This window comes from Osmerus mordax, chromosome 20 (assembly GCF_038355195.1).
Source record: "Osmerus mordax isolate fOsmMor3 chromosome 20, fOsmMor3.pri, whole genome shotgun sequence".
Classification (NCBI taxonomy): Eukaryota; Metazoa; Chordata; class Actinopteri; order Osmeriformes; family Osmeridae; genus Osmerus; species Osmerus mordax.
The window spans coordinates 3,087,238-3,108,506 of NC_090069.1; the positions used below are offsets into that span (position 1 = coordinate 3,087,238).

Sequence of the window (21,269 nt, forward strand, 5' to 3'; positions counted from 1 at the left end):
TTGAACCCAGCCATCTTGCTCACCTTGCTATGTCATACTGCAGGAATGACCCCTGGACAAAAGACTCTCTTTGACAAGGGGCGGTGTGCTACTTTTTTGCCGGGACAAAAGCCCTTAATTCCTGCCTCTTCAACAATTCGCTGTGTTCCTTTTGAAGAGAAGAACAAAAGTGAGGCCATTGATCCAGGGTACAAACCCAGCCATGCCATATCAGTTACAACCTGTTCTATCACATTTACCCGAGGTGGGATTTAGAACAGCCAGGGCTTGTAAAAGAGGGACAGGCTGAGAAACCGCAGTGAGGACAGGGAACAAGCTGTTTAGCTAATCGCACTAGTAGACCACCGTGTCCATCCAAGAGGTCCAATATCGGACTCAAGATCTCCAGGAATCCCACAGTGGTCTCATCTGGCTCTAAAACACAGTTTCCCACTATTCTGAATCGGTGTGGTTTTAGTCAAACTGGTGATTGCTGTTGCCTGAAAAATGTCCAGTTACCGATGAAAAGAATTCACTTGGTAACTTCTCAGAGAATGGTTTCACATGTGGAATCGGTAACGATGCTATCATGTTTGACACGTACACGTCCTAATTTTAATAGTCAGCAAAATTACGAGACAACTGACACGTGTTTAAATACTTTGGACCAGGGTTTGTACTACCTTTTTCTGTGACAACAGTTCATTTTAACACGATGCTGCGCTGGACTGCCCCAGAGCTGTCGCGCCAAATCCGAGTAGCAAGCCGAAAACAAAGCAGGGAGGTCAGGTAAAACCAGTGGAAAGGACTGGGGTCTTGAGACAGAAGAGAGTGTGGGAAAGAGATATGGGTGGAGGTGTAGAGGGAGGGGAAGAATATCCAGGAGGACTGTGTACTCCGTTTTTTCTCGATGTGGGAGGGATCCACGCTATGCTTTAAGAGAGGATGCAGAGTCCTCCCGGAATTAGACGCTGGACTGGACAACCCTGACACAGCTGCATCATGGGAGGACAGAAGGCTATTTTGGACAAGCTGGCGCGGAGCTTCCAGATTCGTCACATGCTTCTCCGACAGGCCTTGGCTGAATGCTTGGGAACCCTGATCCTGGTGGTGAGTAGGGTAGAAGCCGGGGTTTGGCCTTGACTGGAACAGACATCGTGTGGATTCCCCAGGATCAACTGTTATTGACAAGAGTGGGAGATGTGAACTTGTATGGGAAACCCTTGTGCTGCATGATTGTACTTGCAAACAATGACGATATTGTTGTCTGTCTGGTGTCGAAACAGGCCTTCAGCTACACATTGACAGGTTTTCTCATTTTGTAAAACTCCAACACTGGTGTGAATGTGTGCCACAAAAGTGTTTAAACTTTATTGTGGTGCATATGAGAACATAAATGAATGCCTATTTAAAAAAATACACCAAAAAAAGGTATTTGTAATTATTCTCCACACAGCAATACATTTATTCTGATAAAGAGAGAAAACAGTTATCTCTAGCATCTAGAGTCACAGATTGTACAGAGATTTGTTCTCATCTGTTACATGAGAAGCCCTGATACGGTCGGGTGTAATTCATACAGTACATCCACCGGGATGCTCCCAAAACTTTTTTGAGAAGTCGAAACGCAATCAACAACTCCACTCACATTTAGTCATTTTAGCAGACGCTCTTATCCAGAGCGACATTCCCCCCGAGGCAAGTAGGGTGAAGTGCCTTGCCTAAGGACACAACGTCAGTTGGCATGACCTGGAATCGAACTGGCAACCTTCGGATTACTAGCCCGATTCCCTCACCGCTCAGCCACCTGACTCCCCTCACTCGGCCCTCCCTGGCATGGCATTGTCTTTGAAATAAAAGCCATGTGAAGTTCAACCAGACACAGCTACCTGGGTTCCTCTGTTTTCCACAGTACAGTAACTCAACAAACAGTGTCTGAGGCTCGACCAGCTGAGAGGGGCTGGCCATCTGTTATTCTCCTGGAGCGCAGTCAGAGGTCTGGGTGCCTGAGACAGTGTTTGGCTACGCTACTGAGTGAAACCTCATAGCCCACTGGCAAACAGTCTCTTTGGTGGGCTTGGGCCAGCTGTCCGCTGAGAGCCCCACTGGTGCAGCCAGGAAACTCAGACCGTCAATAAGCTCCGCAATACCACCCATAACACGGGCGTGATTTCCCAGGTCCGAGGTAGCCGCGCCCTGGGCGCGGTGCGAGGCCAGACCCTGGGGTCGAGCTGCCGACGGTGCTATCGTGGGTGTTCAGTTTTTTTGTTGTTTTTTTACCTGTTGGGTCTGTCTGCGCATAGCAACAGGCCTCTTTTTTTGTCTTTACTCACTCAGTACATTTGAGTCCTTTGGAAGGTTGAAAAATGAAAAGCCCTGTCGAGGAGATTCAGGAGTGGGTTTTTGAGACTGCACATTGTAACCGTTCAGCTGTGTGTGTGTGTGTGATGGATGGTCTCTCCCTTCTGTTGGTTTCTTCTCTCTGTAGATGTTTGGCTGTGGAGCCGTTGCACAGCTGGTGCTGAGCGGAGGCTCTCATGGCATGTTCCTCACTGTCAACTTTGCGTTCGGATTCGCCGCCACTTTAGGCATCCTCGTGAGTGGCCAGGTTTCAGGTGAGAGCGCGCACATTCCACCGGCATTCTGTGAGTATTGAGAGACAGTATAGAAGAACTCAAATAGGAGACATTGAGTAAAGGCATCTTGAGTAAAACATTTACAGTTGGAGAAATTAAAAGGTTAGCCACAACAGCGAGCATTCAGCAAGACGCCAAATCCAAACGGTGGGAGGAAAACACTTTCTCGTTCTATTTGAAAAGCTATTTGGTTTGACTTTGAACATTTTGATCACTAGTATCCACTGTCAAAAACGGGAGGGAAAATGCTGCCATTTCAGTGGTTTCATAATGAAACTGTCGCCCACTAATACGGAGAAAATAAGACTCTTATAATTAGGTACCTCCTACCACGACACGAAACAGCTAAACGTGCGAGGTGGAGACACCCACCCACATGAATGTGCCATCTGAGCACTTCATTAGATTCCCCCCTCCTTCAAAGCATGCAGTCGAGAGAAAAAACACAAGCTTTGTGGAATAACATCTCAGTCTTTTCACTCCCTTCTATTTACGGTGTCACAGAGACATCCTATCCTGACAGGCATTTTACTCCCATTACTAAGGATAGTCTGGGGGCCTGTTCCTCTCTCTCTCTCTCTCTCTCTCTCTCTCTCTCTCTCTCTCTCTCTCTCTCTCTCTGTGAGAAAAGAAAGTGATTTTTAGAGGCGAGTTTCATATTGGCTTCGGTCTCTCTTTAAATTGAGTGTAAGCGGGTTACAGTTCAACACATAATGGGCTTTTTTTTTTCTCTTCTTCTTCTTTTCCCAGGCGGGCACCTAAACCCAACGGTGACCTTTGCCCTGTGTTTGCTGGGGAGAGAGCCTTGGAGGAAGTTCCCAGTGTTCTTCTTCTTCCAGACTCTCGGTGCATTTCTAGGATCTGGCATCATATTTGGCCTGTATTTTGGTGAGTGAGCTACCAGAGTCAAAACACAAAACCACACAAAACCTCCGACGGCCGAGAGCTCGACCAAATCGGTGTCGTTCTTCAAAGATGTTGTGACGTTTACACCTTTCGACATACCACGCCGTGTGACGCCCTCGTTTTCTACAGATGCATTGTGGGACTACGGCCAAGGCACACTTATCGTGGTGGGGAATAACGCGACAGCCGGCATTTTTGCCACCTACCCCTCAAAACATCTCACCCTTCTTAACGGATTCTTTGATCAGGTAAGGCTAAACGGTCAGACAAGCCCAATGGTTCTCTGTGTTGGCTTAGCATGCTGACAGTAGTCCCTATCTGATAACCCAGTTCCACATTTAACCCTGATACACAAAGTCGTGGAATCACAACAGCGCACCACTGATGACACTGATCCAGAAAATGCGTTGCAGATGATTGGCACCGCAGCCCTGATTGTGTGCATCCTGGCCATAGTGGATCCCTACAACAACCCTATCCCCAGAGGACTTGAGGCCTTCACTGTGGGCTTTGTGGTGCTGGTCATCGGCTTATCGATGGGCTTCAACTCGGGCTATGCTGTGAACCCTGCCAGGGACTTTGGCCCGCGCCTCTTCACCGCGTTGGCAGGGTGGGGGGGTGAGGTATTCACGTGAGTGCCTTTCCCTTTAACCGTCTCTCTCCCTCCCTCTTCTTTCTTGCTGTGTTCCTTTGCTTTGATCTCAAAGGCCACATTTCGTACACTTCATGTAAAAAAAACATGCAGACGCACGGGCCATTTCCTGTACCAATGGTCCACGACAGGAGATATGGTCGAAAGGAGTCCGATTTTACACAAGTGTCTCTGTGCTCCAAAATCCACAGAGCCTGTAGCTATTGGTTCTTCGTGCCGATCTTCGCCCCCTTCCTGGGTGCCTTGGTGGGGGTGATGGTGTACCAGCTGATGGTGGGCTACCACGTGGAAGGAGAAGCGCGGGAGAGGATGGAGGAGGAGGAGAAGGGTGAGAGAGAGGAGAGGCTCAAACTATCCAGCCTCACCGCCAAAGACTGTGCGTGACTTTTCATCTTTCCCCCAGGGTCCATATGTTTACCTGTCGCCTGTTATCCACGCGTGGGCATTTTACAATTCAGTTATATTCATTTCTCAGTTATATCGTGTCTTATATCTTGCCTTTGATACAGTTGAACCTCTCTTTCGGTATAAAGCATGACTCATTAAAATCCATCAGATAATGATAAGATCGTACCACACTCAAAACATTCAGATCATGGTACTAACGCCTGTCTAGAAAAGTATGTTGTCTCCACATTTCCGAGCATGAGTCGCCATTCTCCTTCAAACCCGATTCATGTATATGAACACATACAAAAAGGGTATGGAGGATTTGCCAGCAGTATTTACATGTCCCTTGACTTTCAATTGACTATGAAGCTTGTGTTTCACTTAGAGTGTCAGCAACTCCTTCAAACCTGGCAAAGAGCCCGAAATGTTCCTCCTTCATGCTCTCTATCTGATACAACTGTCACAACCCTGCTTTAGCACAAAAAACACCAAACAAAAGTTTCAAAAGATGAAGGATCTCCTCACAAGTATTTGAAATCTGTTGTTTCACTGAATTCATGTCTGGATCCCAGAGAGAATAGGGGTTGAGATAAAGGCCATCTAAAGCCATTTTATGACTCCTATTGAGGGATTCTCTATTTATTCCTTGACATTGACATTTTTGGTGCTGTGTAGGTGTAGCAGATACGTCATATGATATATTATTGAGTTGGCGGTATGCACTCATGAGTTATATTCAGCTGCACCAAAGTCCATCAGAATCAAAGATAACAAAAATATAATAATAGAAGTACAGGTGATCTATGATGAACCCAGAGAGCTGTTGCTAGACGTGAATTCGCACCGACTACTTATAAATCTGTAGGATCTGGTACTTGCAACACCACAGGTGTTGTTGTGCAAGGATCGTTTTTTTCCACCCGATAAGTTACACCAGATGTGGAGCATATGTGCTTGTGGGTTTGGGAAAGGAGCCAAATGTAGCTGTGGACCACATGCTGTGCAACGTGAGCAACACAATGGTACCAGGAAGATAAACCTACAGTAACCTAATAAAACATGTATGTCAGAAAACAGCCCGCCCCAAAAAAAGGTTAACGATTCAAGCTCTGAGTCAACGCCTCACAACCTGGGTGGTTGAAAGATCACACATGAAACCATACATGCACCAACAATGTACTGTTCAGAATGAGAGCAAGATAGAGACTAAATGCAACAGCTCCGAACGAACAGCGGTGGTCCGTTTAAGAGTGTCTGGACCTCAGGTTAACTGTTGCAGCCTTGTTACGCAGTCTTTTTTTCATGTATTACTCTTTCCTATTTTATGTATAAAACAATAAAATGATATAGCATTAACCTCTGACAAATGTGTATCGTGTTTATCAGAACTTTTCTTCAACGACTCTACATGATAAATAGTGAGGGGCGGGACCGATTTATGCTCCTTTGAGGCCCCTGGGCAAATGTATTTTTGGAAGCCCCCACGCTTTCCTAAATTGGTGTCTTTCTTGCCTTCCTCGTCTGTGTAGCTGTCAGACGAGGTCTGACTGAATTGAAAGGGCGTAGGTTTGATTTCAGCTAGGGCCATAAATATTCAACTTCTCCTCAAGAGTCACACCTGGCTCTGAGCTCTCATCTGCAAATGGTCAGCTTGTGCCGTGCGCACAAAGCGCCTTGGCGTTCAATTTCCTCAGAGGAAATTGACCTGAGGTCTTGGACCTGAGACTCGGACGCTCCTTGGCAGTCCAAGTCTCAGGGCACTGGCCCGCTCCGTAATCCGGCCCTGGTGAGACAGACAGACATGTAAGATGGCAAAAAACATTTCTGGGGCCATTTCAAACGCTATTTACAGAGCGTTCAACTGAAACCGAGGTGCGTCTCGTTTCCTGAGTCATTTGAATTCCGAAAACCACTAAACGCTGGATTGTCGTCTGCCGAGAAAATGGAGAGGGGAAAGAAAGGAAATTTCTGTGGGACACTAAATGTCATCTGTGAAATGTTCAGCTTTGGAACGAATATCAATGGCAAAGATCTGGCCGCAGAGCAGTCTGAATCCTCTAAGCTTCAGAAAGGGCTGGGTGACATTTGGAATCACTCTGTGGCGTGACCTTTGCTGTTGGGAGATCAACACACACATCTGGTGTCAATCATTGCCTCTGAAATTACCTGTTTTATCTATACACCCTGTCCATGGCTTTAAGGAGAAAATAACCAAGAAGTTTGACCTAATAGGTTATGTATCTACAAACACACTGTTCCCAATATGTCAGTACATAAATTATAAATCAGTCAATAACTTAATCTTTAATTAAGGACTTTGTCTGATGCTTGAAGGTTCATATTTACTTTCTGCATGAAATCAAATATTTACATCCAGGTCACTGGCTCTGGTAGAATGCAATAAAACACAGGGTGAACGAAACATTATTTACCAACAACACAGTTGCCGTCACATGCCAGTTACTAGGATGTAAGCTATAACAAAGGTGTTCCGCCTTCTGGCTCAGTTGCAATAAACACTAAATATTACAGATTTCCTTCTGTATCGTCATGTCACTTCCTGTAGTCAAAGCATGACTTGGTTTATCTCAGCATGTAGCATCTTCGTCTTCTGACTCGGGTTGTCATGGTGGGAAAACCAGAAAATATGATCCACAGCACAGCTATGTGGTCACGTACTGAACATCAATATTCACCGACAACCCACAGAACCACTACTGCAGCATTTTACGATCTTCCCAGGAATGAAGACTGCTTTTGCGTCAAAAGCAATTATGTAAACTGCTCAAATGTGTCATATAATGAATCAGATGCTGACCTTTTTTTATGAACGCAAAGGATTGTTATCAAACTGCAACGCAAGGTCGCAAGGGAGCACATTTTCTTGGATCAAAAGGAGCAAACATTATTTTAAAGTATACTAGTTCATGTGTTGTATTTCAGTGATAGACCTTGCAGTGGGTGGCAGTGGGTGGCAGTGTGTCCCAGCTAGTCCTTCAGCTAGTAGGTGGGGTGACCCCTGGTGAGTGCCCTGTCACTACCTCATCCAGGGACCACAACAAAGGTGGCAGGCTGCTTCTGATTGGCTTCAACTCAGGCATCGGGGGCAACCAGGGTGGGTCCTCCCTCCCAGGGCCTGACTGGCCCACGGTCGGGTCCCTTAAGCTCACTCCAGGGCCAAGCTCCATGGTGTCCAGAGAGAGCCCGGCGAACAGAGGGGTGAAGCCCAGCGGGAAGCTGTTCTGCTGGGCACCAGCATGGAGGATCGGCCGCTGAGGCTTATGGATGACGCTCCTCCTCCGGACACTAGGTAACCCCTGGTGGTGGATACGGGGGGATACCGAGGCAGATGTGCCCCTGTTGCCGTGCTGCTGGTTGGGCTGAAGCCGGGCAGTGAGCCCCCCATTTCTCTGCAGCGAGGGGCAAGGCTCCAGGACTTCCACCTCGGGCCAGTAACAGCTCACAGGGAGAAGGGCCGGGTCTAGTTTCTTATAAAGGGGGCCAGTTCTCCTTATATGCTGAGGTGGTTGGGTTTTACAGGTTAGCAGGTTGCCTTTTGAGATGCCTGGGCTTCGGCTCACGTTTCTGGGATTGTGCGGCAGAGGTTTGCGTCTCCCGCGTGGAGGTGGCGTGGCTTTGTGAGGGGATGTTGGATGCAGCTGGCTCTGCAGTGTCCTCCTCTGTGGGGTTTCAGATGATGCTGTGTGGACTGGAGGCCTCTCTGGGTCACTGTCCGCTGTCGTGGCAGGTTCCGCAGTGCGCCGAGGCGTTGTCGGGGTCGGAACCCGCCTCTTATGGAGCTCTTGTCTCGTCGGCGACCGAGACTTGCGCTGTAAATCCCGCAAATCTGTCGATTCAACTGAATTGAAATCCAGTAGCTTCTGCAGGGGCATATAGACAGCATGTTAGGAGGTGTGTGTGTGTGTTTGTATGTCATCTGTATGGATATATACCTGGAGTAGAGGTGTGTGTGAGCTGACCCAGGAGTAGTGCACTGGCACACAGCCTTCAGCCCATGAGTCACCGGGCGAAGCTACTGTTTCAGAGTCCTCCGCCCACAAGGGGGCGCTCTCTGCCATCTCCCCCTCATCCCTTGCCAGGAACAGCCAGTTCACTGTTTCAACCAGGCTGCTGCAAGCCCAGAAGGCAGTGTATGGTACCAGCTTGACAGAGATAGAGGAGAGAATGAGAGCAAGTCAAACATTCTTATTAGACAGCGTTTAAACGGGATGCTAGTCTATCATCTTCATTAAGTCACGTACCTGTTTTTCAATGTACTGTTCATAGCATTTGTCCAAGACGGTAGACTTCAGATCTGCTATGATCTCTGCCACCACCTCATCCCCCTCCTCCTGTGTCGTCATAGCAACCCAGGCGTTCTCTGTGAGGCGACCGGGAATTATGTCCACTACTTCCACCGCCGAAGGGGGCGGAGGAGGGGGCACGGGTACCGAGCCTGCCCTAGGCTTTTCCCCTCGTGACTTGGCTGCCGAGCGGGACATGCTCGCACGAATACGACACCTGCAGGTTTTTTTTTTTTTATCAATGCCCGTTTATATCAATGCAAGTGTACTTCCACGTGCCTATGAATGTACTTTAGCCACTACTGTACGTGGCTACTCAACACTCGTGCTCAAAGATAATAGATAGATGACTAACGGAAAATGTATAGATCTGTATTTTCAGAACTTTGTGAATCATAAACCATTTTTGCCATATACAAACTTTTGCAATAAAGAGTAGCATACTTACCGGCGGGCAACAAATATTGTGTAGTTCTAATGTTCTAGAACGCCAATACAACGTAACTCCGCTTTTGCCATAAGTGTATCTCACGGTTGCTCAGCAACCGGAGCATAAATATCTGTGACATGGTTAACCAACCAGATGATGGCGCCAAAATTGCTTTGGTACGGTGTGTTTCGAGTGACGAAAAAATTAAGACATTTTGGGCAGTCCAATACACTTTACACGCAATAGTGGAATGGTATACACAGCAACATTTACCAAAGGATCACCACCCCCCAAAAATTACTGACAACTACAATGCTAAAAAAAAAAAAAATCCTAGCAGAGGATGGTTTCGATCCATCGACCTCTGGGTTATGGGCCCAGCACGCTTCCGCTGCGCCACTCTGCTGACATATTCACGAGACTGTACAGTTCGTTTAATATAGTTGAATCCCGAGGCCTATTATACGAGGCAGGAATTGGGTTTTGTGTTTAGATAACAAGTGAAGGGCGACAAGGAGGGGAGGAGGTTGAACCGGCGAACAAGAAGCCTTGGTTCAACTTAAATTAACCCTCGTGCTGCCTTCGAGTCACATGACCCAAAGGTTCATAACGAACCATCGTTGTGTTTACCCAATTTTACCCAATACAAAAACAAATAAAAATAATTTTCTTTTAACCATTCCAATGTGGGGGGTCTGAGACAGCCCGACAGTTAAAAGAAAATGCTTCACTTTGTTTTTGTATGAGGTAAATTTGTCGCAATACGACGGTGGGTCACAATGACTGATGGGTCAGAATGACCCGAAGATAACACAAGGGTTAATCAAGCTAATCTAGAAAGTTAACTGACAATGTGAGGCAGTTAAAGTTATGCGGTCAACATTTGTTTTCGGAGCTAATGTCCTTGTGTTGTGCAAACTCAAATAGAAATCAGGCCAATATGGTATTGTCTTTTTCTGTCACAATTTGCTAAGCATTCCTGTTAAGTAACCCACCCACGCAGTGTGAAATTGAACAAATATGTTGTGTGATCCATACCATCAGTCAGCACAGATAATGACAGGTTACCATCACCCTATAATAAAAAGCATATTTTAAATGGTTAAAACAAACACTACACCTCAGATAATAACAGGCTATAGACACACTTAGTACATTAAATGGAACACAAAGTCCTCCAAAGTCATCTGTCACGACCAGCATAAAATAGGAATGTTATTATCTTGAGCAACAGGCCTAGCTTCATAGTGATGTCCAACTGACAGCAGAATACTAAAACTGTGAAAGAAGTAAGTCAATGGTTCTCATGAACACCAGATATTACAGGGAAACTTGTTTACCTATCATATATGTTATTAGGAGGTGTCAGCACTTTGACACCGTTTTTTAGATGTGCTTAATAAATGGAATTAAGTGATTGATTGTAAAAAGTAGATCATGCGTTTTCTGTTAAACAACGTGAACAGAGAGATGGAGGGTTAATGGCAATGTCTATAGCCCTAATGTCGATGTACTCACAATGTATTTTCAGTAACATTTTGACACGTCAAAATGTGTTCAATTTGTTCATCCCTGTTTAGCACACAGTCACTAGCCAGAACCCAGAGACTAACTTGAACTTGTTGCATCACTGTGACAAATCAGGAATGAACCACCTTTAATGTTTGTCACCAAAGGCGTGGTGTCATGGACTGCCTGTGTTAAATACTCCAGATTGCAGGACCACATGTCCATTGAAGGCAATGGATTGTAACACGACGTTACAGAAGATACCACTATTGTATGCCCCTTCTTGTTTTGTATTGGTCCATGTCTGTTTAAAAAGAAAAACCTACAAACTTAAGTTTGAACTGTGATTTAGAATCTGAACCTGAACTACTCATACCCTACTTTACCCCCCTCAGGGTTGCAGCTTTCAAGCACGTTACTAAGCATCTGAAAATTGAGTTTAGACATTGATTTGAAACAAATTCGTATCATACGTCATGAGGGATTTATGAGCTATTCTGTCAGCAGTAGCATAACAAGTTTTTACAAGGACCCTGTCCCGTCACCATCCAGTCTTCTTCACGAGGAAGTGACGTAAGACTGTATCATCACGCATTTTTGATGAAATTATTTAAATGTAGCAATTTCTTAAGAATGAAAGTACCGTGTGTGTGTCCGGGTCTTTGAATGCTGACAGTGTTCAAGTCCTCTGAAGGGGAAAACATGGACCTTCAATTAGCACACACCTTCAATTGATTGTGTGAGTGGCATCTGATGATGATGTCACATGCCCAAGTGCCATGCCAGAACTAGCCCAGTGCAAAGGACAAATAAACACGGGCTGAAACACACCGTTTTTATTCCAAATAACTGGTATATGTTTATTGTATGCACCTTCCTGCCAAAGCAAATTCCTTGTCTGTGCAAACTTTCATGGCGAATAAATCCCTTTCTGATTCTGATTCTGATTGTGGAAGATTGTGGCCGACTCCTCCCACCCTGGACACTCCCTGTTTCAGTCACTCCCCTCCGGCAGAAGGCTGCGGTCTATCAGGACCAATACCTCACGCCACAAAAACAGTTTCTTCCCTTCCGCTGTTGGCCTCTTCAACAAGGCCAAGGGACCACACTGACTCAAATGACTTATTGCCTAAAGCACTGCTTTTGCACTGCACCATAACATGGTATCTTGTACATTTGTATTTTTTTTAATATTTGTATTTTTGTATTTTTATATTGTAATTTACGGCAACTTATATTTATCCCACTTAGTACTGCTAGTTTATGTACCCTTAGTATAGTTAGTCCACATATTAAAATTTTAGGTATATGTTTATTGTATGCACCTTCCTGCCAAAGCAAATTCCTTGTCTGTGCAAACTTTCATGGCGAATAAATCCCTTTCTGATTCTGATTCTGATTCTGGTCAGTAATTGGAATATTACACAAAAGGAGATATAGCTAAGAATTGCTGAGTTTCAGTCTGTCAACCAAATGCAGCCTATTTGTTTGAACAGTGACTGAATGATAAACACACAGTTTTTATTCCAAATAACAGGTCAGTAATTGGAATATTACACAAAAGGAGATATAGCTAAGAATTGCTGAGTTTCAGTCTGTCAACCAAATGCAGCCTATTTGTTTGAACAGTGACTGAATGATAAACGCAGCCTTTGGAGCACTGTCACTACCAGGAAGTATTGAGCCTTAATGCTGTCCTGAACCACAAATTAGTAATACTGATTGGAATGTGATTCCATCAAGGAAACATGTCTCTCGGTTTATTTCAACTGCCATGGCTCACAGGATACCGCAATGGTCACACCCAGACATCTGCACTGTGTCTTTAAGAGACCGTTTCCACCCTTGTCACTCACCAATCTGCCATGCAATGAAAACATGGTATTGCTCTCCACACAAAGGCTGTCAGGGGTGATAAGGAGGAACCAAAGTTTCTTGAATGTCAGCATGTGCATTACGGAGCAGATTACCTTTAGGTACATTTCTAAATATCAGACTGGGATATGAAGACCGTTACCGTATCATTCTGGCTCTGATTCTGAGTATATCAGTAGCTCATTGGCATTTTCTCCTTCTTAGCTTGTATTTTATTTCATAATTACATTATAAAAGCATGTCCTTTAAAAAAAAAAACTTGTTTCGATAACAGTTTTTGATGATAATATCCAACTGACTTGACTTTTTAAGAGATGCAATCATCATTCCATTGTGACAACAACACAAGTTCATGGTTCTACTTCCAAATAACATTTGTATGAATTTTAGATATGCTAAATAACTTTTCCTTTGTCCTGACTACAGAAGGAACTTTATCATCTGAACGGCAATTTTGACACTTAAAAAAAACCCTGTCTGGGTATCTCTCCAATGATGGCAGGAATGTGTGTGTGTGGGTTTGTTTGTGTGTCCCACATTAGTTTTCTACAATTATCTGGAGAACTGGGCACAACATTCTAAATATTGCAGGTGTCCTCTTTATAATCCAACGGAGCTTAACGTCCGCGATAGACGTTGTTCGAATCAGCATTGAGACATTTTTAAAAACAATCCCCATCTTTCATGTGCCTCCACGGGCATCATGGGAACTCCTCCCAGCCCCTTCACTCTGATCATCATCGCAGGCACTGTGCACTATCTATAATTCCAGGAATCTGTGTGTGCCACCAGTTTTATCACAGGCACTATGCACTATCTATAGTTCAAGGAATCTGTATATGTGTGTTTCACTGACATCTTAATCACCGACTGCATCACGGGCACTATTACACTAGGTATTTGTTAATTCTATGTCACTGCAAATGAGCGATTTGCAGCACAATATATACCAACCGTCTCTGAAGGAGCTGATCCCTCACTGAATTGCTCAAATTTTTCTCCTCCAGTGAGTTTTTCTGCGAGTTTTTCCTTGTCTGCCCTCTGTGACATGCTTGCGTGTAAAAAGGGCGATACAAATATATTTTTATTTGATTTGATATGGTTACTGTACAGTACACATAAATCTGTTACTGAATAGTTATGATAGGTGGAAGGTTTTAGCACTAATGCAAAAGTAAACAATTTTCGGTAATCCTATGTTAAGATAAATGAATAAATGTAATACACAGGAAGCAAGCAATTCATCTGTTATTAAGTACATGTCTGAATTTGATATAATTAAATGGAACAAAATAGCTTTTGGCATGCAGCCACAAGCTGGTTGGACTGGTCTGACTTCAACATCCCGGCAGCAATCCACAGGGTTTACACCTACTTGGGCATACTTGTGATGTTACTACCCTGTGTAGATGTGTGTGCACGTATGAGACAGAGGTAACTGCAGTCTTGTCGTGGGACCACAAGGTGTAGCGTGAAGAAGAGCCTTGAGACGTCTTTGAGCCAGTCTGGAGAACCACAACTGTGGAATAGCTGGAGGCCTGAGATTGGTTCTGCTTGTCAGTGTGGGTGTACAGGTAAGCTGTCCCTACATGCACACCACAGTATAGAAGGGATGTGGAGTGTTATTAAGCAGATTTACTTTCTTTTCTGGTGGTGAGAATGATACATTTTATGTTACAGAATAAATGACTGAAACCAGATAGTCGGTTGTGAAATACTAAGTTTGGTTTATCTGCTGGTTTTAAACTAGCACTGATTTTTGAAATTGTTACAGACGCTGTATAGAAATTTAAATGCACCGACATATAGAGTAGACACAAAACGATATTAGTCATCGGCATCAGGAAACTTACTTACATTTCATATAAGTACATAATAAATCTGTCAAAAATTGCAGAGAGGTTTTGATTTGCATGACTCTAAATGTCAACCAAGACAGAAACCACTTTATGGGCTGTACAGTTTGTACAGCCTCAACCGTAATTCGGTATGGACTGTAAATAACTTGATTGATACTTGGTTTGACTGTTCAACATGTCCCTGTCCCAAATGGAACAAAAGAGTACTGTAAGCATTGAAATGGACTACAAACTTAGAAAACACTCCGTCCTATGAAACAGTCATTTCAGTGGCATGTTTGCTGGTGTGATGAGCATCGCTGACCCTGGTAGACAAACATCAAACACGGACTGAGATCAAACATGAACTTCCATCAATAGTCAATCATGTGGTCATGTTTAACAACCATCCATCACCCTGGATGGAGAACACAGGCTTTTCTTGTTAGAAAGGTCTGCGTTGGTTCTATTTGGGGAACGTTTAGGATCTGACAAATTAGGATCATGATGAAAAGAGTCAAACAGACAATCGGTCTATTTGTTACAATCGGCAAGGCAAGAGTCGAGATTGTGAACATGGCTTGAACATGCTGTACATGTAGTGCATCCCCATTTCAATTATTCATAAAAACGTGCAATATACAATATTGTCTATACTACAGAAAATGGCTGAAACATGATGTAAATATTGGAGCTTTAGTAATGCAGTGAAGTGACACGTCTGTGTGTGTTGTTAGCTACAGCACCATGTCCTTCAGGGAGACAGAGGAGAAGATGACTGTTGACCAGGAGGAGGAGATGAGGGAAGAGACGTTTCTCAAAGACCTCTACCAGTTCATGACGAAGAGAGATTCACCTATAGAAAGAATTCCCCACCTCGGCTTCAAGCAAAGTTAGTATATCTATCTCAATCTCCAACACACACACACACACCACACATGCATATATTGATGTAAGAAAATACTAAAACATTCTGATTTATGTTTTGTGTTTGTAGTTGACCTGTTTTTGATGTACAAGACTGTGGCAAAAATGGGTGGCTACCACAAGGTAAAAATGCATGGTTATGTCCCAAAATTCCCAATTTCATATTTCATTGTTAAAACATGCTACCAAACTTACCAAGTGGAATTATTACAAGTAATAATTGTTCTGAAACAATTGGCAAACAGATATGGCAACGTCTTAGGAAATGTTGCCACATTCAGTGTTTACGTAATTTATTAATTTACTTATAAATGATGGAATGTTACCAAACGTTATTTGTGTTTGCATTTCTAAAGAAGTTGTCCTATCTGTTTGTTAAATGCTTCAGAGCATTTGTTATTATTCCCACTTTCAAGGGAATACAAGGAAGTGGAAAGTGACAGATATATCACAATTATGTGTGGGTATATAATGTATGTAAGGCATATAAACTGCAAATTCAAAACAATTCTAGGTTTTAAGTTGACTTAATAATTTTTTTAATGTTTCTTATTTCAGTATTTGTGTTTCTTTTGCTAGACAGTTAGACTGTAAGGTGAAAAAAGGGGAATCGTTTGAACAACAGAAAGGACTTCACCTGTAAAACTAACTTTATTCAGAAAAAAAAAAAAAAAACAGTTTGGAGAGCAGCGTTTGACGGTGTTCCGTCCTCACCAGGTGACTTCCCAGCAGCTGTGGAAGCAGGTGTACAGCACCCTAGGAGGGAACCCGCGCAGCACCAGCGCAGCCACCTGCACCCGCAGACACTACGAGAAGTGAGTCTGAACACACGGCGACATCCAACGCACACTGACACGAGGCTAATGGGCTCTTGCTACGACCCCACGTTTGGGGTCACAGAAGGAGAGAGAGACACAGAAGGGAGTGTCGAGGGATGGCAGACAAACAATGTTCTGTTGTGTTCGTCTCGATGAGTCTTGATGCACATTCCTTTGCGCGGTGAGGATATGTTTCACTCACGACTGTGCTTTCTGTCTCTCCAGGCTCATCCTGCCGTATGAATGTCATGTAAAAGGCAAAGACTACATGGAAGTCGTACCAGCCCGTCCCAACAAGCGTTTCTACTACAACAGCCAGAGTGCGGATGAGGAACGTCCCAGGGGGAAGATGAAGACGAACCACACACCCCTCTTGCAGGTACACTGACAGGCATACGCACATGCACACCTACACTCACTCACACAAACACCAATTCTGGCCGCTAACTCTTGGTCTTCTCTTCGCAGACCTACCCCATGGACTCCACTGTGAGGGTCATGCCTGTGAGCTACCATCAATTTTATCCCCCCGGCCATCTAACTCTGCCTTCCTATGTGCCCTTGATGCCACCCAATGTCTCCCGTTCCGTGCCCCAAACTGCCCCTCAGGCTCCACTGCCCTCCCCACCCCCTCCACCACCTCTGGGCCCCACAGAGAGGGTCCCCCAGCCCCTGGAACACCTACGCTACCTGGCAGAAAGATACAACCGACATATCTCCCAGCCCCTTGACCTGAGGCGCAAGGACCCCAGTCCAGATCCCTGCAACAACCCGGCCTCGTCCTTCACCCCGACCTCCTCCATGAAGCCGCCAAAGTTTCTAAACAAAGTCTCGTCTCTCTATCAGGCCACGGTTCTTGCTCGAGAGGAGGGCTGTGTGAGGCCCAAGACAGAGGCGGGCAAGAGCTCTCCGGTCTATTTCACGGACCCCCCGATAAGCAGGGATGGCTGCGTCATTGACCTCACCTACAGCAGGTCCTCCCGAAGCCCCGGCTATGCCCCCGCCACCCCGGCCCAATCGGGGAGCCCCATCCCCCAGCTCAGAGACGGGCCCTGCGATCCCTCCATGGTTCACCCACTCAAGCCTCTCCAAGCCCAGGCGCGTCCAGAATTGCCAACACAGGTGAAAGAAGAGAGCGCCCAAACCAGTTCAGGGCCTCTCAATCTCAGCCGTTCTCACCCCAGCCCCCCCAGAGAGTCTGCAGGTAGGATGGAGATCCAGATCCCTCTTGCGTTACTCCACGACTGGATTAAGGAAGGCCTGCTGTGTGGTCCCACAGCCTCCGGGGTTGGAAATCTGTCCCTTCAAACCTCCACAGGTCCAACCTCCTCTCACACCCCAGGCCCAAAGCATGGGGAGTGGGCACAGGCCTGGCCAGACATCCCCTCCTCTAGATCTGACCCCACCAACCCGCCCTTTCACCACCCTTATGTCGCCCAACAAATGGCGAATCGGAGCCGAAGGGAAAAGATAGATAGGGACCGAAGCGTGCAAAGCCACACCGCCACATACGGTGACCTGCCCCCAACACCCGCCTACAGTCCCCACAGCTACAAGCCGATCCCATCCCAGGGCACTTGGGATGTTCGCAGCCGGGATGTATATCGCCGGGCGGAGCAGGACGCCAGAAGGCCATACCACGCCAAGACCATGCAGCACCAGACACCACGAGACAGAAACCCCAAAGAAAACCAGTCTAAGAGTCACTCTAGCCCCCAACCTCTGGAGCAGGATGACCAAGGCCCAAGATCCCCAGTGTCCTCTTGCTCTCTGGGGACTCTAACTCCAGAGGAGTTTGTGAAGCTGAAGAAACTCATCTCCAGCTCTTGAGTGACGGGCTAAGCAACACTGCAACTCTGCAGCTCACCAGAGGAAGACAAGCAACTCTGCGGCTCGCCAGAAGAAGACAAGCAACTCTGCGGATAGCCAGAAGAAGACAAGCAATTCTGCAGCTCACCAGAAGAAGACAAGCAACTCTGCGGCTCGCCAGAAGAAGACAAGCAACTCTGCAGCTCACCAGAAGAAGACAAGCAACTCTGCGGCCAGTGCCGGTCCTAGCACATTTGGCGCCCAAGGCAAGGTTTGTCTCTACCCAGCTCTACAAACGGGAAGGTTAATTTAATTGTATGCACTCGTGAATTTGACGCCCCCTCTTCATACCGACCTGGGCTATCTATGTTGCCTGAAGGAAAGTATACAGTATACACCCTCACGGAATATCTTAAATGTTCACACTGGAAACCGGACAGTCTCGTTAAAATCTACTTCTGACACGTGTCAGAGTATCAAATCAAATGAATTTGTATAGCTCTTTTTTTTTTTACAAGCAATGTCGAGGAGCGCTTCACATAGGAGTGCACCTAAACCGGCCTGTCTATTTTTAGGTATTGAGAGGACATTTTTGTTCTCAGGGTTCTAAACATGTGAAGCAGTAAAACGTTAAAATTGGTAGCATTTACATACTATATGAGGGAGTACATACTACTATTGGGAGTCAGGTGGCTGAGCGGTTAGGGAAGCGGGCTAGTAATCTGAAGGTTGCCAGTTCGATTCCCCATCTGTGCAAAATGACGTTGTGTCCTTGGGCAAGGCACTTCACCCTACTTGCCTCGGGGAGAATGTCCCTGTACTTACTGTAAGTCGCTCTGGATAAGAGCGTCTGATAAATGACTAAATGTAAATATGAAAGATGGATGAGAAAGTCTGTAGTCTATTGAGTATTGTAAAAATTGTGATAAATATATTGGGGTTCATACAGCAACCTTTTAAGCTATATTTGTACAACTAATAAGCATGTTTTTGGAAAACTGGTTCTGTATTTGGTTTCACAACGACCAGGACCAGCTTTTACATTCTTGAACTGAAAGCAACTGTAAAGGTTGAATTGTGATACAAGATTCATATTGTTAATAGCTTTTCTATTGTAATATTCAGCAACATATTGTGGCAAGTTTGTAAATATGAACAATAACGTTTTTTGATACTTTTTACAATTTAATGATCCAGTGTTTAATTAAAAGTTTTTGGAATATATTCCAACAATGATGGATGAAAATACAGTATCAGACATGTCATTACAGCAAACATCACCAGACCATTATTTGAAGATCACACAGAGAAACACGCAGTCACAAACCAATGGGAAAACCTCATGTTAATAAGATGATTTCCTTGCTAATCAGGAATCAATTCTAAACCTTTCTTTTGACACAAGCTACTGTATGCTTGTTTGATTGTGTCAAGGCATGAGGGCTATTTTAAGGATTTACAGAACACCATCGCATGACTGACATCATTAGGCTCTGTTGCCCTACAGTTCACGGAATGTCTTTTGAACAGGTGGGTACAATCGACAGAATGCCGTAAGGAAGATCATTATTATTTCCTTCACACCTGCGGTGTGAAGGAAATATTTTAGACATTGAGAAATATTTTAGACACTGAGTTTTGAAAAAAATAAGCTTTTTTCTTCCTTGTTCCCTGGGCGTATTCCGAGTAGTGTTGATAAGGCATCTTCAAATCATCAGCTCATTGACGCACAATGTACTGATGCTTCCCGATTGGGAATGGGTGAAGGGGCAAAAATATAAGGACAGACCATTTCTTGAAGTAATACCACACAAATCATTTATGTCATAAAGTATGACAACCCGCATGATGCCTTGCTTGTTCATACACACTAAGAATTTATGCTGGTTTAGTTGACAGTAATCCCAGAGTACGACACTAATCTTTTATGATCACATTTTTATCTAATCATCTACGGTGGCATCTTGGCAGGAAGGAAGGTGACATTGTGATTCAAACAAATTCTAAAACGTGTATGCATATAGCAGGTACTGGATTGTTGTTTGTTATTTTGTTCTGAATATTTAGATAATGTTCCACAGATGGATTTGCACAAAGAACTTTCCAATTCAAGTAAATGTGTATTTAGTGTAACTCTGGAGACTGTGTACACAGTACTAACAATTACAATATGCCACCTGCCTAATAATGTAATCCTGTTTTTCCCCAGTTGATCCCACACACAATATCTGGTATATTGTTGACAACGTCCTAAGACATGTTTTCTTAAGTTGGAAAGTTATCCATGCAAACCCAAAAGGTGAGGGAAAAGTAGGAATAAAGCAATTTTTTACAATATAAAGTACTTCACCTGACATACATGCCATTTTTGTTTCCCAATACAGATCATTTTGGGGGTAAAGGACACGTTTATTATTTATAGTCTTGCAACATGACAGAATAGTGGATCCCGACACATATTTATGGATTGTATTTTTGTAACGTGAAAGTATTTCACACTCAATTATGATTCTAGTCTGTGCCAATTCAAGTTCCAGCATGTATGTTTGGGAAAATTACACTTGAGTTTTCTTTTCATACAGTGAATACTTTACATTTTGGTTCTGAAAGTGTATTGGGTTCTATAGAAAATGTAAATGACATCCTGGAGAGTGGACTAGCCTACCACTAGAACCCACCTCACAAGTGTAGTATTGTTTGATGGATTTATTGAAGGATTATCTCCTATTGAGACCCAAACTATGAAGATAATGCACTTACCTAATAGAAAACAGATTTGTGCAAAAATGTGTTTCACTGTGTAAATCCACAATCCTTCACCTTCATGTACAAAGCTACATTCACAAAACAATGTACGTTTTTATTGACATTCTAGGTGTTATGAAAGGGTTCTAAATGTTCATTTCGTCAAAATAACCACCTATCAAAAAATAATACAATAGCTGATTAAACTATACAGTAAACTGTGTGCAAGTAAAAACATGTATAATTCCTCACTCCCCTAACCATGTCTAGAAAGATCAGAAAATCCCAAAGTCATTTGGATCCGTTTGGTGGTTCTTCTAAAAAGGCCTCAAGCCCATGTATGTGAGATTCACACCGACATAAAAAAAAAAAGCTTTGTTTAAATGCAGTCTTTCTACCTCTCTTTTGTCACTCTGGGAATTCATTTTGAAATGGCACAATGGGAGTAAGT

The 21,269-nt window shown here is 44.3% G+C and overlaps 2 protein-coding genes across 2 annotated transcripts; both read left to right on the forward strand.

Moving 5' to 3' along the window:
* The first annotated feature begins 981 nt into the window (after positions 1-981).
* Positions 982-5,918, forward strand: aqp3b (aquaporin 3b). Its single transcript, XM_067257917.1, has 6 exons — positions 982-1,089; positions 2,468-2,594; positions 3,366-3,503; positions 3,651-3,769; positions 3,935-4,152; positions 4,365-5,918. Exons 1-6 carry the CDS (start codon positions 982-984, stop codon positions 4,555-4,557), a joined length of 903 nt encoding a protein of 300 aa, XP_067114018.1. The 3' UTR covers positions 4,558-5,918.
* Positions 5,919-14,103: 8,185 nt separating this feature from the next.
* On the forward strand, positions 14,104-18,094 carry arid6 (AT-rich interaction domain 6). Its single transcript, XM_067258699.1, has 6 exons — positions 14,104-14,255; positions 15,257-15,411; positions 15,517-15,569; positions 16,164-16,261; positions 16,490-16,643; positions 16,733-18,094. The coding sequence occupies exons 2-6, from the start codon at positions 15,267-15,269 to the stop codon at positions 18,092-18,094; spliced, it is 1,812 nt and encodes a 603-aa protein (XP_067114800.1). The 5' UTR covers positions 14,104-14,255; positions 15,257-15,266.
* The last annotated feature ends 3,175 nt before the right edge of the window (positions 18,095-21,269 follow it).

Excerpts from the sequence above, each read along its gene's own strand:
- arid6 (XM_067258699.1), top strand. The coding sequence starts at position 15,267 with ATGTCCTTCAGGGAGACAGAGGAGAAGATGACTGTTGACCAGGAGGAG. Across the intron at positions 15,412-15,516 it reads CCACCTCGGCTTCAAGCAAA|TTGACCTGTTTTTGATGTAC; the intron begins GTTAGTATATCT and ends TTGTGTTTGTAG. Across the intron at positions 16,644-16,732 it reads ACCACACACCCCTCTTGCAG|ACCTACCCCATGGACTCCAC; the intron begins GTACACTGACAG and ends TTCTCTTCGCAG.
- aqp3b (XM_067257917.1), top strand. The coding sequence starts at position 982 with ATGGGAGGACAGAAGGCTATTTTGGACAAGCTGGCGCGGAGCTTCCAG. Across the intron at positions 2,595-3,365 it reads CGTGAGTGGCCAGGTTTCAG|GCGGGCACCTAAACCCAACG; the intron begins GTGAGAGCGCGC and ends TTCTTTTCCCAG. Across the intron at positions 3,770-3,934 it reads TTAACGGATTCTTTGATCAG|ATGATTGGCACCGCAGCCCT; the intron begins GTAAGGCTAAAC and ends AATGCGTTGCAG.